General features: G+C 36.2%; 1 protein-coding gene across 1 annotated transcript; it reads right to left on the bottom strand.

Annotated features, from left to right (window-relative positions):
• Positions 1 to 573: 573 nt before the first annotated feature.
• LOC149138646 (hydroxycinnamoyltransferase-like) lies at positions 574 to 1,017 on the bottom strand. The gene has a single exon (XM_089450438.1). The coding sequence runs from the start codon at positions 1,015 to 1,017 to the stop codon at positions 574 to 576; it is 444 nt and encodes a 147-aa protein (XP_089306564.1).
• Between the last annotated feature and the right edge of the window lie 18,262 nt (positions 1,018 to 19,279).

Genomic DNA, 19,279 nt, shown 5'->3' on the forward strand with positions numbered 1-19,279 from the left:
AATGGCATATACTACACCATGGAGAGTAAGGGTGGCAAAGGGCCATGTGGTCTCATTTTTTCGTGATTTAGTTCATTAATCAAAATATATGCATTTTCCACTTGTAACATGTTCAAATAGTAGTAAAGTAAAACATGACTTACAAACAAATATCATCTACCATGATTTAATACATATACAACAAGTAGCAAGTAGCAAGTGGGGTAATGTGGCATCTATGCTTTCTGAATATTTTATGGGCAGTGAATTATTTTGGACAAACCTGAAAATTTGCGCCTCCTTAATCAAATCAGTGACAACTTCTTCAGCCCTCAAAAAAAGGTTGGGTATTGCCTCAATATTATTTTCCCGCTGAAAGAATGTTCTCATGTGGTGAGGACTCTTGGAAATGGAAAGTTCTCTGCTACACTCTGCCCAACTGCTCATGAAATGCGAAAAGGAATTCCCGTCCGCAATGACGTGATGAAAATTGGCTCCGATGCAAAATCCGCCTCCCTGAAAAGCAGTGACCTGCAATACCCATCGTTACTTTTGAAACATCATCCATAGGAAAATGAAAAGCGAGTGAATTTTTCATACCTGTATTGAGAGAAGCGAATCGTCGTGGTTTCCATGGCGGGTCTGGACAAGTTCCTTGAAGAAGTTTTTGTGCTGAAAATCGTTTACTTCATCCTCAAATGGCATGTCAATGGTCGCTTCGACGAACTCCACTCCGTCATCGTTGCAATCAATTTGGGGCCGACCCCATTCTCCTCCCTTCATATCCAACCGACCTGCAAATGGATAGAATTCCACCATAACTAACGTCAGGCTTTTCTTTAGCTTCTCCACTATGGTTGGGAAATCCTTGTCGGCAGTAAGGTCTGGCGTTTTACAGAAAAAAAGGTTTTCCGCGTTATTATTGGGTATGTTACTAATATCAGTGGCTGACAAGAACATGCTCTGCTTGGCAGTGGGGATGGCTGGTGCAACAGTGGAAACCCTCGTTACCTTTACTTTCATTTGGACTTGTGCCATGACCGCAGGATACAAACCTCCCAAATGTAAATAATGCCAATGAAGTGTAGATTGGTGAAATTATGGATCGAAGCTCAACCTGTTTTCCGCGAAGCTCTCTTTTATAGATTGAGCAAGCTGTTTTCCTTGTGAAGTTTTAATTCAAATATTTAACTACTTTTCTTTTCTTTATGGGGAAGTTTTAATTCAAATATTTAAGAATAGTTATGCGTATTTCTTTAACTATTTCTTTAATTTACTTTATTAGGTGATATTCACAAATTTAATTTATTAGGTGATATTTAAAATAGTTATGTTTATCTTTTTAATTTTAATTTTGATGGAATATGTTAAAATGTTTATAATACTATAGGAAGATCGAAGGTTAACATTTAATTAAGTTATTTTAAATTTAATTAATTAAAAAAATGTCTCATCAATACATATTATATTGGGTATATTGTATTGATAAGCTTCGGTATTGGTTTATAATATTGTAACAAAAGCTATTTATAAATTAAGAATTTCCATAATAATGCGTGCATGAAATTTTATGGCTAAAAAAATTGTTACATGCTCTTTTATATATAATAATAATAGTTTAAAATAAAGTTATAATTCAGTTAATTTTGTTATTGTTTTTTTTTTTTTTAATTTATTATTTAGAACAATGTGAGACATATCATAAATTAATTGTTTTGACATTTATATGTTTAGACATTTAATTCATATGCCTACTCTAGTTATACTTATAAATTAAATAAGTGATATTTTATAATTATCGATATTTAAAATTAGATATAATTTACTACATATTTTTTTATTTAAAAATTGTTCTAATTTTTTTTGTAAGTTTTGCATGATTACATCTTCATCATGTCCAATATATTACTCTGATTGGCCCAGGGAAATGAACTAGTGACTTCACATCAAGGAGTGTTTGAACAAAATATTTGATCACAGTGTATCCAAAATCCAATAGACTAAAAATTATTCTAATTTAATATATAAAAAATATATTATGTTTGAGAAATAATATAAAGTCCAAAAAAAATAATTATTGAATAAGAATTTAAAAGATTAGATAATTTAACTTTTTTAATTAAATATAATATACAAATGAGAGATTTTTTTAAATTAATTTAAATCTTCAATTTTACAACGAGATACATCGATTGAAGTAATTTCTCTCGGGATTACATCATTGATTAATACATTATTTTATCAAATAAAATTGAATGATTGTTAAAATGGTATGGTGTTGTTTTTGTCCAAAGATTTTAAAAAAAAATATATAAATTTTATTATAATAATTATATAAATTAAATTTAGTCAGAGTATATATATATATAATTATTTTTTAATAAATAAATGAATCTTATATTTTTATACGTGTTGATTCCCATCGGAATGTATACTTAAAGTACCCTTTTGCATTGGAAAACCTGTGAGTTTCTTTGCTTCTGAGCTATCCCTTTGTTCGCATTGCCTATTGTTTTCATTTCTCCATGTAATTCTTTTTAAAACCTTAGCAATGTATCGATACATAATATTTATGTTTATTGCAATGTAAACCCTTCGACACATTGTAATGCTCTAATTGAGCCATGGACTCCGACGGAGGTGGGGATATTTACAACAAAAGGGCTGAGATTGGTTTCTCCAAATTGCGCTATTGCCAATGCCTAGATCCCACTCATGCCAGTGTCCTCTCTGCTCTTGTTATATCGCACCGGCCTAGCATGTATCTTGACTACAATTGGCATATAACTTGATCACACCCATTCCATGTATTGTTTTGGTGTTACTTTCCATGCATTTTTTTTTTACATAGGTTATCAACACAACATATAACATCACATTCTCAAAGTTGGTTCATTATATATGGAATATATATCTAGAAGAATAATTTGGATTTAATGCTAATGTTGTTGTGTGGTTCCCAATGCATTTTTACAATGGGCTATTATTAATATTAATTATTAAAATGCCTTCTCTTATATTTTTCATTTTTACCTAATTTTCACACATAAAGGAGATATTTTAAGTGTGTTTCTTTTCACTTTTCCTACATAGCACAATATAGTAATACGCTAATCAAGTGAGTATATATAATAATAAAGTTTTATAATTAAAAAAAAAGCCAAAGCTTAGTAAATGTGCTCGATGTTTTTTGATGTTACAATATGTCATGCACTTGGTGGCATTTTAAAGAGTTAATTTTTCGTGTTATAATAAGGTATTTAAAAAAAAAATGTGGTAGTCAAGCAAGTGAATAAATTTGATGATTGTAGATGATATGATATGCAATGTTTTTTTTATCATGGTGCAATGTAATGCCGATGAGGATGCACTCTTAGAGGCATATGTATTAGGTTAAAATATGAAGGGGACCTTCATTTTGACAATATAGGGTATTTCCCAAACCCTAATGTACTCAACATAATGAAAGATGAATTGATGTCTTGTCCGTCCATACCTGGTTCCTCCACCGATTGCAATGCATATTATAGAAAGCTAAACTTCAAAGTCATATGAGACTCTTAATGCATCGTTGAAGCAACAAATCCCCAAAACCTTAATGCAATCATAAGGTTGATACCTGAGATGAAACACGATAAATGAATGCAATATGCATCGCGTGAGAGGGCACATCGACAAGGTTTGATAGAAAATGGTCATGGGGAGATTGACGAGTTCAAAACATGATAATAACCCTTAAGGCCTTGTACAAGCATATGGGGATCCAAAATTTGGTGATAGGTGAATTATTTGGGTGGGTGTTGCAGTGGCTACAACAATTAGCGAACCACCGGTAGCATCTAGAATCTTTACCCACATCCCTATAACAGATTGAGTTTTGATAATAGTGTAAGGAAGTATTGAATAAACACTATGGGTACTCCTTGAATTTCTTGACCTTATACAAATATGCCCTTCCCCTGTGTCCCAACTAGGTCATATCATTCTTTACACACTAAAACAAGATCTCATACATGTAAGTCTTTGATGATGATGCAAAGAGCATGATAGAGGGCTTATTGTATTAAAAAATTTAAAGTAATTTTCTGGTGTTGCTTTGCAGCTAATAGGCATGTTTAATACCCTGACAGAGTCTCTGAAGGAATCAAAAACGTTGCTTCGCTGCCACCAAGCCTATTAAGTACCCTGACGAAGTCAGTTGCACCACCTCCTTACACATGAATCCTTTTTTGATCCTTTACCCTTCATTTGATTGATTTCACTTTATTGTGCACATTGGCGTCATTTATTAGGCGCTTATTTTCACCAGGGTGGGTGAGGTACCCTGACTTATTTACGAGCAAGAGAGGCTATTCATTGTTTGACATAAATTGAAAGGTTTTTCTGATTTTAGATTTTTCTCTCATGCTATGCTTCGACATCATATCTCCAAATAAAAGATGGATAATGAAAACATATCAAGAAATATTTAGGACCATGCTAGATGTAAGGTTTAAGTTGCAGATATAGGTCATTTAAACTGATTAGGGTTCCCCACATGCAACTGTTTATATTTTCCTCATTAATGGGTCAGACTCATAGGAAGATTGTTAGGAGCATGATTTTGATCATTGCTTCTATGAGAGGTTTCCTCTTGGGGCAACCACCACAACCACAAGAAACCATTAGGGTCAGGGTTTCAACATTAAATAAAAGTGACAAAGGAATCTCTTCTAGGTTTTCAGCAAGTGCAAATAGGGACAAGGAAATCTCATCACGACATGCAAGATATGTAGGGAGCAAGGCTAGTGGAGGCTCATGCAGTGGCATGCAACATAGAGAGAAAATGTGATACTAGATCAACAACTAGTGTATGATTTGTGAGGAGATGAATGCATGATAAAATGCAACAGGAAGCAATACATGTAATATGGCAAGCACCAACTAACTTCAATTAAAATATCTATGCGATACTCATGTATACAATTTGTAAATGGAATGCAAAAGATGAATGTATGCTAAATTCCTAATATCATGCAACAAATTAACTAATTGCAATGAGGAAAACATGGCAAATGAATATCTAAACCCTAAAACCATAAAAGGAAAACTCTAAACTAGCCTAAACCTAAAATCCTAATTTAACCAGAGAGGATGTACCCCTAGAGGCATATAGATTAGGTTAAAACATGAAGGGGAGCTTCATTTCGACAATATAGGGTTCCCAAACTCTAATGTAGTCAACATAATGAAAGTTGAATTGAAGTCTTGTCCATCCATACCTGGTGCCTCCACTGATTACAATGCATATTATAGAAAGATAAACTTCAAAGTCACATGAGACTCTTAATGCATCATTGAAGAAACATACCCTCAAAAACTTAATGCAATCATAAGGTCAATACTTTAGATGAAACATGATAAATGAATGCAATATGCATGGCGTGAGAGGGCATATCGACAGGGTTTGATAGAAAAGGGTCATGGGGAGATTGACCATTTCAAAACATAATAATAACCGTTAACGCCGTGTACAAGCATAGAGGGACCCAAAATTTGGTGATAGGCGATTTTTTTGGGTGGGTGTTGTAGCAGTTACAACAACATCATTCAATTTTGGGGTGGTGTGGCTACTTGTTATCTCAGGTTCACTGCTAGAAATCATAGGGGTGAGTTGTGATGAACCCTCCAATATTTATGAAAGAACTAGGCCTGTAGGAAATCACAGTGGTTAAATATAAAGGTATACACTACGACATACCTAATCTTCCAACATATATATTTAGAAGTGAATCTAAATGTGAACTCACAAACTATAATCATGAAATATTTTTGATGTGTTTGAGTCATATGTCATTTGAAGTATTAAAATCCACTCAGGGTTGAATTTGTTAAGATATTTAAATTAATAAATAATATAAAAACTTGAATTTAATTTTAGTGAATCAACTTTGGCTCAGTGATCACATAGCCATCACCTGCACCATGGCAAGACGTGGGGTGGCTTGGGTGGGACAAAGTTTGGATATTTGTCACGATTTCTCCTTCCAATACTATAGAATCATTTTATCAACAGAGTACACCAATTACCTTGAGAGTTAACGAAAGCCCATGACACTCAACCCAAAACTTATCAACAACTTCTTTAAATCCTATAACATTATAAGCCTGATGGAAGGCATAGGAGCAAGACCGATCTCACGTTTGTTATATACTAAGGCTCGTGAGTTTGAGCTATCTATCTATCTATCTATCTATCTATCTATCTATCTATCTATCTATATATATATATATATATATATTAAGCGCCAACTACGAGAAACCATTCTAAGAGATGAGAAACCTGATAAGTGAAAACAACCCAAGTCAAAATGGCTGCCAGGACCAACCTTCAGAACCAGAGTTGAAACACTAGAGATAATTGAACACTAAAGAAACTAAACTAATAATGAGAATGATACGAGGCTCACAATGACAACCACTAATTGATATCAGAATCTGCCCAACCTCATGAACCATTGAGGCAATGAACAAGAAAAGCGGCCAACTTCTCTAATTTAGAATAGGAAAAAATCTCCATTGTTACTAAAAATATCAAACCATCCACCTAATAGAAAAAAAAAAATAACCACGAGTTTCAAGAAGCCCAATTGGAAAACAAAGAATGTCTTAATGAAAAACTCTTCAGAGGAACCACATCCAAATAGAAAAATATTCCCCTTGACTATAACAAATGCAACAACATCAATAATAAATGGAGCCCACTAGGAAATGAAGCCCTATAAATGGGTTTGGATGATTCTCTGAACGGAAGTGTTGACCAAGGAAAAAAAAAAAAACCTTCAAGTTTCAATACTTGGGAAAACCATCCCACACCTATTGCATCTAATTTCTAAAAACAATCGTTCATCCTCCATAATTTCTTCCTTAGAACACACAAATAATGAACGAGTAGAAACAAACATTCCCACAACTTCTTGCCCTAGTGTCTTGTAAATATTGATCAAATTTTGTATTGGCCATCGTAGACCAAGCCAACAAAACTACTATGATTCTGAGATTCAACACCTTAGAATAACATCCACATCTAATCCAAAGAAACCTAGCTCTAAAAATTATACATTATATTTATTAAAAAATTTAAGTATTATTCTCCTCTTTCCTTTCATAAAATTTAAACAAGGTGCAACTCTAATTAATCACATACCTACCTGGGCCAACTAAGAACTTTTAGAAATTAATGTGTAGATTCAATACTACTCATGAAATTTACTAAATCACAAGACTTGAAGCTACTCTATTGATCCATGGAAGCAAATTCACCATCTAGAACAAGAATTGTAGACATGTAAAAGGAAGCATCACATATGGACAAAGATTTATCTAGGGGAAAACAACTACTGAAAACCCCTTACTATCGATATTGTATTAATTAGAGAATAAAGAAGAAATACAATGCTTGGTCAAGCCTGAGAACACCCTGCAAGTGTATAGTCTATCCCCCTGCTTGTCTGATTGAACCTAGCCCAACACTTAGCCAATTTCAAGCCTTCCCAAGCTCTTATTTCCTTGTGTCATTCCCTTGGGAAATTGCCCCTATTTTTAGGAATTTCACACAAAGGAATTACACAATATCCTTAGGTCAATATTTGACTACGTGCACCACCTATACACCTGGGAATATGCTACAAATGATAGTACAATGCCTTGGAATCTCCATCTCAACTGGGTAACTCGAATTATCTTCATGCAACCATTATTTTGGGTTGATTGATTAGTTAACTGGTTGATCACTAAGTGTGGTTGAAGTTCCACTTCCACAACTTGACTTCCACTAGTTCTTTTGACAATTAGAACTAGTTAAACTAACAATACATCAAATTGACTAAAATATATTGTTACAAATTAGAAATCAACCATTGTTAGAAAAATTGGAAAGAAAAGAAACAATTGAATTAACCAACAGCTTAAGTGAGAAATTTGCACATGGAGGCTGCATAAACTAGAGCGTACACTCTCATATTCAATTAACCAAAGATGAGACAATAAATACATCTCAAAAGAATAGGGAGGGGAGAACAAAGTCCTACAACCTAGGAAATAATCCTAACTTAAGGAGTTACATTACAACCATGTAACCATTTCTCCATTAATACAATATAATATTAATTATTTTCAACTCTCCCCCTTAATGGAGAAAGGATTATCTTGAAGTCCTAACATCCCCCTAAACAATTAAAACTTCACTTTCCCAAGAGGCTTTGTAAAAATATCAGCCATATTGTCACATGTTTTATAGTATTTAATAACAATTTCTTTTGACTGGAATTTTTCTCTAACAAAGTGAAACTAAGTATCTATGTGTTTCATGTTATTATGAAACATTAGGTTGTTTGCCAGCTTAATGGAACTCTGGTTGTCACATTTGATGATGGTCACTTCTTTCTGCTCTTCTCCTGCATCATGGAGAAGCCTCCTCAACCAGATAGCTTTACATGTCGTTGCGCATACTGCTTGGTACTCGGATTCAGCTGAAGATAAAGACACAATGCTCTGCTTTTTACTGCTCCATGATATGGCCCCAGATCCAACACTGAATGCATAACCCGTGATAGATCCTTGATCATCCAGGTTACCTGCCCAAGCATAGTTTGAAAAAGCTGCTAAAGTAACATCAGATGTATCAGTGTATAAATGTTATGAAACCAGCTCAAGAAAAGATAGAAAAGAAAGATCAACGCCTTAGAATTCAGCCTCTTCGAGGGGCCAACCTCCTTTACATTACATAAATGAACAATTCTTGGATGATACAAATGACAAAACCTCCTTTCTATATATAGGAGTCTAAGGAGTCACAATATAATCCAGCCGACCTAACAATAATAATATAAAGCCACAAAAATAATAATAGAGGGATTCTATGGGGCACAGAAATAACAATATGGGGGTAATAGGGGCACAACAATATAAATAAGGGGTATAACTACAATAGTAATGGGGTAATCACTAGTATTATAGGGACCCAACATGCCCCTCTCCTTCAAAAAAGTGTTGTCCTCAACGCTTGAGCAGTTCTGGATACTTCTGCATAAAATTCTCATCCTCCCATGTGGAATCTTCAGCGGATAAGTTCTTCCACTTGATAAGATACTCTGAAATTGATCGATTTCGTAGCTGTCGAGTTCTTGTTTCTGTGACTGCTTCCGGTTCCAATATAATTTTTCCTTCCTCGTCAAGTTCTGGCAATATTGTTTGAACTGGGAGCTTTTCGCCTATAACCTTCTTTAAACATGAAACATGGAAAACTGGGTGCAATCGAGAAGCTGCAGAAAGCTCCAATTTGTATGCCATAGTACCAATCTTTTCCAACACCTTGTACGAACCATAATACTTTGGTGATAATTTATTATCCTTCTTAGCTTGCTTTAGGGACATTTGCTTATATGGTTGTAGCCGTAGGAATACCCAATCATCTATATCAAAACTTCTTTCACTGCGATGTTGATTTGCCTGTTGTTTCATTCTATTTTGTGCCAACACAAGGTTATCCTTTAAGAGTTGGAGGACTTGTTGTTGATGTTCGATGTGATGTTCCACTGCCTGAACCTTAGAATTTTCTCTTAAATATGATGTGATTGATGGTGGTTGGTACCCATAAAGTGCCATAAATGGGGTAATTTTTGTTGCTGTATGGAAGGAAGTTTTATACCACCATTCAGCTAGAGGCAACCATTTGACCCATTGTGTCTGTTTATCAGATACAAAGCAACGAAGATATCCTTCCAAACATTTGTTTACTATCTCAGTTTGCCCATCAAATTGAGGATGATAAGATGAGCTATGAGCTAACTGAGTACCAAGACAAGAAAATAATTCTGTCCAAAAATTTCCAGTGAAAATGGGATCTCTGTCACTTACAATAATCTTTGGGTTTCCATGTAGCTTTTGAACGGTTTCCATAAATGCAGTAGAAACTGTACTGGCTTTAAATGGATGTGATAATGCACAAAAGTGTGCATACTTGGTAAGTCTGTCAACTACCACCATGATGACACTCTTTCCCTCAGACTTGGGTAAACCTGTGATAAAATCCATTGAAACCTCCTCCCAACGTTGGCTTGGAATGGATAAAGGTTGTAATAGACCCGGTGTCTTAATTGTTTCAACTTTATTTTGTTGGCAAACCAAACATTCCGCCACAAACTTTTGAATATCTGATTTAAGGCCATCCCAAAAAAATTCCTTCTTAACCCTGTGGTAATTTTTTAAAAATCCTGAGTGCCCTCCTAAGGGAGAAGTGTGCAATTCCATAAGAATCTTTTGTTTTAGTTGGGAATTCTTACAGAGGTATAAGCGATCTTTGTACCATAACGAATCATTTTGCCAGCTAAATGTATCAGAAGTACTGGAATCTTGTTGTAGCTTTCGAATAAGTGCCCACACTTCTTCGTCATTCTTCCATTCCTCCTTTGCTTCGTTTATCCAATCTGGTTGGATAATAGAAATGGCACACAACAATGCTTCCATATCCTCATCCTTTCTTGAGAGTGCATCTGCCACCACATTTTGCTTCCCTTTTTTGTAGATGATTTCAAAGTCATAACCCAACATCTTTGTGACCCACTTTTGTTGCTCTTCAGAGGATAATCTTTGTTCTAAAAAGTATTTAAGGCTATCATGATCCATTTTTACCTTGAAGTGTCTTCCCATTAGGTAGGGTCGCCATTTCTTAAGTGCATGGAGTATTGCCAACATTTCCTTCTCATAAATAGCTTTGCTTAAAAACTTTCCCTTGATTGGACGACTTTCAAAAGCAATGGGTCTTTCATCTTGCATTAGAACAGCACCAATTCCATTTCCTGAAGCATCACATTCCACAATAAAGGTTTTTGTGAAGTCCGGTGTAGCTAAGACCGGTGCTTGGCACATTGCCTCTTTAAGATGTTTAAAGGCCTTTGTTGCTTCCGGAGTCCATGAAAATGAATCTTTCTTCAATAATGTTGTTAGAGGTGCTGCTATTCTCCCATAATTCTTAACGAACTTGCGATAATACCCTGTCAACCCAAGAAATCCTCGCAGATGCTTTATGGATGTGGGGATTTTCCATTCCTTAATGGCTTTAATTTTTCTAGGGTCTACCTTAACTCCTTCATGAGATACAATATGACCCAAATATTCCACCTCCTGGACTCCAAAGAAACATTTGGATCTTTTTGCATATAATTGTTTCTCCTCCAATAGTTGTAGCACCTTGTCAACATGTTCAACATGATCCTTCCAAGACTTGCTGTAGATTAGTATATCATCAAAAAATACTAACACAAATTTTCTAAGGAATGGTTTGAAAATTGAATTCATCAAACCTTGAAATGTTGAAGGTGCATTGGTAAGGCCAAAAGGCATGACAAAAAATTCATAATGACCCTCATGAGTTCTAAATGTCGTTTTCGGAATGTCTTCAATCTTCATTCTGATTTGATGATATCCCGAACGAAGATCCAACTTGGTGAAGTAAATTGATCCATGCAATTCATCCAGTAATTCATCAATGACAGGAATGGGGAACTTATCTTTAATAGTGAGCTTGTTGAGCTCCCTATAATCTGGACACATGCGCCATGATCCATCCTTCTTGTGCACCAATACTACTGGAGCTGAGAAAGAACTTTGACTCGGTTGAATTATACCAGCCTCTAGCATTTCTGCAACCATACGTTCAATTTCACTTTTTTGGACATATGGATATCTGTACGGCCTGATGTTTGGAGGAACACTTCCTGGAATCAGATGAATAGCATGATCATGATCACGCATAGGTGGGAGACCTTTGGGAGTCTCAAATACCTTGGAATGATTGTCCAGGACTTTTTGGAGATCTGGAGAAATAGATGATTCCAATGTGGAAACATCTAGCGAACATAATTGTGCAATTACACCTCTTTGCTCCTTTTTTAGAAGCTTTGTCATGCCATTAGAGCTGATTATCTTTCCTGGTTTCCCTGCAATACCCATTAATTCAACTTCCTTTCCTTCCACAGAAAATTTGATGAAAAGTTCTTGAAAATTAAAAGCTATTGTACCCAAGGATTGTAGCCATTGGACTCCTAGTACAACATCAACACCTCCCATTGGAATGGAAAGCATTGGGCTAGTCAATACATATTCTCCCATGGATAGCTTGATATTATGGAACTTTCCAGAACAATTTATTGTTCCTCCATTTGCAATCATCACTTGACACTCTGGTGCTGGATATAGGAAGCAATTCAATTCTTTTGCTACCCTACAATGAATAAAATTGTGGGTGCTTCCTGAATCAATCAACACTATTACCTTTTTCTTCTTGATTTGTCCTTCTATCTTGATGGTTTGAGGAGTGGTAATTCCCGCCAATGCATTACAAGATATGGTCAGATTTATTTGTTCTTCATCTAGGCTTTGTTCCTGGAATATATCCTCTTCTTTTGACCTTTCTTGCTCCTTTTCTTCTTCCTCTTCACAATCTATGTAGAATAATTTCTTCTCAGCACACTTATGACATTTTGTGTATTTGCTATCACAATTGTAACAAAGCCCTTTCGCTCTTTTTTCTTCCAATTGTTGTGGTGTAAACCTTGTAGGTTGTGGAAGACTATGGGCAACAACACTTCCGTCTTTATAGTTGTGAATGGTATGCTTCCTAGTTGCCATAATTTTGCTTTCCATTTTTCTTGCTAACCTGAATGCCTTCTCTAATGAATTAGGTTCCCAAAGGCGCACATCATGTTGGATATTACCCTTTAAAGACCCTATGAACAAATCAATCCTTGTGACTTGTAGTAGCTCTCTATGTCCTCTTTCCAATGCCACAAGTCTGACCCAAATTGGATTCTCCAAGGAAGAGTTATGTGAAATCTCCCACAGTGACTTGATTATAGACTAGTTCAGTAGAGCTAACTTGTACGACGTGCCGCGAGTCATTGTTTTGACCTTTGGATCTGAAAACACCCACAAGAAACTAAAGTCCATCCTCTTTCTGTACCTTCTTACGAAACTTCAATCCAATTCCCAGAGAGAAAGTTATGATGATTTTCCCCAGGTCACCTATTTTGAATGTAATTCAGGAGTCTGCAAAAAGACCAACTTCATCAGATCATATCTCCGTAAATATCGTGCGAAAAGCTATGAAATTCGGACCCAAGGTTCAGCGTGATTTCTTCTCAAATGGGTTTTTTTTGCGACTTTTGAAACGTCACAAAAAAAAAGTTATAGCGAAAATGCCACGATGACCTGTTTGGAGCAGCGAAACCCTAGAATCCAAAGCTCTAATACCAAATGTTATGAAACCAGCTCAAGAAAAGATAGAAAAGAAAGATCAACGCCTTAGAATTCAGCCTCTTTGAGGGGGCAACCTCCTTTACATTACATAAATGAACAATTCTTGGATGATACAAATGACAAAACCTCCTTTCTATATATAGGAGTCTAAGGAGTCACAATATAATCCAACCGACCTAACAATAATAATATAAAGCCACAAAAATAACAATAGAGGGATTCTATAGGGCACAGAAATAACATTATGGGGGTAATAGGGGAACAACAATATAAATAAGGGGTATAACTACAATAGTAATGGGGTAATCACTAGTATTATAGGGACCCAACAATAAAATTCCATAATCACAAGTACCATGAAGATACCTTAGTACACTTTTTTCCTCTACCCAATGACTTTCAAGAGGTTTAGACATAAACTGGCTTAGCACACTAATAGAGAATGCTAAGTCCGGTCTAATTGTAGTCAAATATATCAAACTACCAATTAGTTTCATGTACAAAGTGGAATCCACCTCGTTAGAGCCATCGTCACTGCACAATTTCAAGTTCTGCTGCAAAGGTACTGATGGTGTCTTACACTGTTCCATTCTAAAATTTTTGAGCAGCCCTCTAACATACTTCCCTTGAGTAAGGAAAGTCTGCCCAGAGTCTCTCCACACTTCCAGACCTAGACAATAATGTAAACTTCTGAGGTCTTTCATCTCAAAAACCTATGACATCTACAATTTGATTTCTTTGATTAATGCATTTTCATTACATGTTATAATCATGTCATCCACATACAAGGAAATCAAAATTATCTACCCCTGTTCATCATACATGGTATATAGATTTGGTCCATTCTTACTCCTATGGAAACCAAGCTTTAAGAAAAATGGATCAATCTTCTCGTTCCAAGACCTGGGTGTCTATTTTAAACCATAAAGGGCCTTTTTCAATCTACAAACTAAATGCTCCTGCCCTTGTTTAACAAACCCTTCAGGCTACATTAAATAAACATCTTCCTTTAACTCACCATTTAAAAATGCAGACTTAACATCTAACTGGTGTAGCTTCCACTAATGTTTTGTAGCTACAACAATTAACATTCTAATAGTATTTAGTTTGGCTACAGGAGAAAAGGTTTCTTCATAGTCAACTCCCTCTTTCTGTGAATAACCGTTTGCTACCAGTTTAGCTTTAAACTTTTCTATACTCCCATCTGCATTAAATTTAGCTTTGTAGAGCCACTTGCAACCTATGGGTATTTTTCCTTCAGGCTATTCAACTAGTTCCCAAGTATTATTTTTGATTATAGATTCAAATTCTTCATTCATTGCGACCCTCCACTCATGAGATTGGCTAGCTTCTTTATAATTTGTGGGTTCTATAACATTTAAAATGTTTGACATTAAAGCATAGTATTTCAATCTGGCTGGTAGTTGATCAGTCTGCCTATTTCATCTTCTCAGTAAGGGACTCACCTCAAATATGTCTGCTTCATACCTTAGCGGGTTCGACTTGCTGATTGCATCACCTGCCTCTTCCTCTTTCTATTGTTGTTGTTGTTGTTGCTGTTGTGTGTCCTCACTGCTTCCATCAACAATGGAATGTGCCACTATTCAAGGCTATTCTCCTTATTTCCTTCCTCAGTCCGCTCATGAAATAACACATCTCGACTCGCAAAAAATTTATGAGTCAAAGGATTAAACAACTTATAAGCTTTAAACTCAATGCAGTATCCTACAAAGATGCATTTCATGGCCTTAGGATCTAACTTCTTCCTATCATACTTGGGAATATGGGAAAAGGCTTTTGACCCAAAAACCTTTAAATGATTCACTGCAATCTTATATCCATAAAGTGCTTCAAAAGGAGTTTTAAAATTGAGACATTTAGTTGGACTCCTATTTTTCAAGTATACTGCAGTGTTAATGGCTTCAACCCAAAAACCATTAGATAGACCCTTACCTTGAAGCATACTTCGTGCGCACTCCACAAGGGTTATGTTCTTTCATTCTGCAACTCCATTCTGCTGTGGAGTGTGAGGTACTATGAACTGTTGAATAATCCCATGATTCCTACAAAATTTCATAAACTCTCCCAATTTGTATTCTCCCCCTTGATCAGAGCGGAGAATCTTAATGAATTTCCCTGTCTACTTCTCCACCATATTCTTGAATTCTCTAAAGCATTGAAATGTACGACTCTTCTTTCTAATAAAATATACCCACGAGAATCTAGTGCAATCATTAGTAAAGAGTAGAAAATAATATGCACCACCTAGCGACGTAGTCTGCATAGGTCCGCATACATCTGTATGCACAAGCTCCAAAATATCTCTTTTCTTCTTATTAGCATTCAAAGGAAACTCTTCCCTATACATTTTCCCTAATGCACATCCATCACAATCTAAATGAACATTCTGAAAAGAAGGTAGTCCATCAACCATACCTTTTCTTTATAGTAGCATGAGATCTTGTAAGTTAAGATGATCGAATCTTTGATTCCAAAGATTCTTGGCTGTCAGTCATGTTGAAGCCAGATCTTGGTGTGGCATGCTCTTGAAATTCAACCTATACAGGCCTCCCACATGCACTCCTGATGCAATTGCTTCCTTCTTTCTATCATTTATGACACAATATGATCTGAAGAATTTGACTTGCAGGTCTTGATCTGCCATCATTGAAACAAAGATCAAGTTCTTCTTGATCCCGGGTACATACATCACATTTTTAATATATCTGATATTACCATCAGGCAACATCACCAGAATATCATTGTACCCCTTAATCTGATAACCTCTGTCATCACCTAGATATATGTTAGCTCCACAAGTAGTTTCTTCAAAAGTTTCAAACCAATTCCTATTACCTATCATATGTGATGATGCGCCTGAATCTACGAACCACATTTTGGCCTCATCCTCCTCAAGAGCTAAAAGAGCATAATCAACTATGAATAATCGAAGATCATGGCTGTGACCTTCATCAGAAAAGTGCCCTGTGTGTTTTCTCTGTTTATTTCTAGCCTCATCTTCCTATTTCTTAAAGTAAAACTTAGCTAAATGACTAGTTTTCCCACAGTAAAATAATTTAATGTCAGATTTTTTACCATTGTTACTTAGAGACATACCTCTAAATGGTCTCTTCTGAAAAATGCTGTCGCCTTTCTGTCCTTGTGTTTGTTTCCCTTTGTATGGCTTCTTCTTTGCCATTAGAGCAAGATCAACACTTCGTGGTCTCAAATTCTATTGCCTCTCTTGTTCCTATATTAGGATTCCTATTAGCTCTTCAAATGTAAGGAATTTCTCCCTTGTAGACAAGCCTGTGAACATTTGGTATTCATTCGTCATCCTATTCAATGTAATTGTGACAAGATCGGAATTAGACACCTTCTCCCCGATGCCACCCAATTAGTCCTTCAGGTTCTTGACCCGTGCAATGAATCGAGTAACAGTTTCATTCTCCTCCATCCTCATGGAAAACAACTTGCCTTTGAGCGACAAGACGCGATTGGTGTTCTGTTTCTGGTAAAGGTTCTTGAGTGTACTCCATATCTCACTTGATGATTTACAGTCTCTGATATGTGTAATAATGTTGTCTTTAATAGACATCTTCAATAAGACTTTCACCTTATTCTCCCTTTTATCCCAATCCTGTATTAGTGTTGTCGTACCTCCTTCCGAAATGTTTGGCTTCTACTCATCACTGGTGACGATTGACCAAGCGCTCGATCCCTCAAGCAACGTCTGTAGCTTGAATTTCCAATTGGTATAATTGTCTCATCGAGTTTGTTAGTCATGTTGAGATAAGCTTCTGTGAAATTGTTCAGTTTCGACTGATCGGATTCCAAATTCCTTGATCTTAAGTTGATTCTAACCAAGTGAACAATTACCAGCTACAGTAAAAACAAATAATCTTAAGACATACAAGAACCTTTGAATCGATTATGAATCTGTTTGATCTACCACCAATTCACCCAACCTACCTTCGATCTGGTCGATCTTCCACCAATCTACCACGATCTCTACATTTGCATCTCAAATCCACCACCACATTGACAAAATATCAAGCTTAGAACCATAAAAGACATGCCATCTCCCTTTCTCCCTGAACAAACGTGATTTTTGGGGTGATGAAGAAATTCGCTCTAAGTAAATATCACATCATCGCGGGTTTGACCTTCATATCCACGATGATCATCGCTTCTGTCGGGCTAAAAAACATGATAAACGCTTTGTGCTTAGCTGGAGGTATGTTGAGACCTATGAGAAAGACAAATTTCTCCTGTGAATAAGGTATGTCACTCCCGACCACCTAGACTCTGAAAATGTGAACACTGAGGCTCCTCTGTTTCCACTAGGGCACTATAGCCATGAAGGCTCTGTAGCCAATAGGGATCTAAGGTAGCCAATAAGGCTCTGCATGTAAATCAGGTTCACCAGATCTGAGCTATGATACCATGTTAGAAAAACTGGAAAGAAAAGAAAGAATTGAATAAACTAGCAGCTCACAGGTGAGTAAGTTGCGCCTGGAAGCTCCATAAACTAGAGCGTACACTATCATATTCAATTAACCATATATGAGAAAATAAATACGTCTCAAAAGAATAGGGAGGTGAGAACAAACTCCTACAGCCTTGGAACTAATCCTAACTTAAGGAGTTAAGTTACAACCAAGTTACCATTTCTCCATTAATACAATATAATATTAATTATTTTCAACTATCATGTAGAACTGAACTCAAGCTTCTCCAACTCGAATTTATTGAGTTAACTAAGTGACAATAGCCATGTCACCTCAGTCGACTGCCTCCAAGTATTCTGCTGAAATAGAAATTTGAACTTTAATCTAGTTTGACTAAGGAAAAGTCAAAATTAATTTTTCTTGCTTTATTTTCAACACTCCCTCTCAGTAAGAAATGGATTATTAACCACCCCTATCCTACACCTGTGGAACTCGAATTTGCCTCTTGATAAGGCCTTTGTCAAAATATTTACATCTTGTTCCTCTGTCAAAATGCACTGCAACAACATAATTTGCCTCTGCACACATTCCCATAGATGGTGATACCGAATATCAATATGCTTGGATCGATCATGAAAAATAGGATTCTTGGAGATTTTGATGCAACTCTAATTATCACAGTAAATCATAGTAGGATCCATCATCTGACCAAACAAGCTAACAAGTATCTTCCTCATCCAGATCACCTCACATGTTGTTGGACTTGCAGTTATGTATTCTTCTTTTGCTGAGTTGAGTGCCACTGCTCTCTGCTTCTTTCCATACCAAGAAACTTCTACATACCCAACACTGAATATTGCACCTGATGTGTTCTTTTGGTCTAATGGACTTCCCTCCCAATTTTCATCGGTGGAGCCACATAACTTCACTCCCGTTTTCCATATGTACCAAAGTCAAAACTAGGCAGTACCTCTAAGGTACTGTAGGACATGTTTAGCTACCCTCCAAAATAGCTTGGTTGGACTAACCATGGCTTGACTAAGCTGGTTAACTGCATAACACAAGTTTGGTCATGTTTTCACAAGATACATGAGTGAACCCACCAACTTCCAGTAAATAGTCGCATCCACTTCCTCACCTGAAGTGACATCCTCTTTCCTTCAGTGGGCCACTAGAGGAGTCTCCATGGGTTTGCACTTGTCCATGTGGAACCTCTGAAGTATATCATGGACATATTTTCCATGAGAGACAAACAATTCCCCCTCACCTTGCCATACTTTCAATCCAAGGAAGTAGTGCATGAGGCCCATTTCCTTCATCTCTAAATCTCTTGCAAGGTATTCCTTGCAAGATCTGATCAACTGCTCATCACCAATAAGGACCAAGTCATCAACATATAAAAAAATAATAAAAAATTTACCTTCTACCAAAATATGAAAGAGATTTGCATTTGCTTCACTTTTTTTGAAGCCCAAACTGGTGAGATAGTTATCGATCCTAGTGTACCAAGAACATGGTGCTTGCTTGATACCAGACAATGCTTGCTTGAGTCT

The sequence above is a fragment of the Pinus tabuliformis genome, chromosome X (genome assembly GCF_031772625.1).
Source record: "Pinus tabuliformis cultivar Carrire ecotype Pingquan chromosome X, CPIR1, whole genome shotgun sequence".
Taxonomy (NCBI): Eukaryota; Viridiplantae; Streptophyta; class Pinopsida; order Pinales; family Pinaceae; genus Pinus; species Pinus tabuliformis.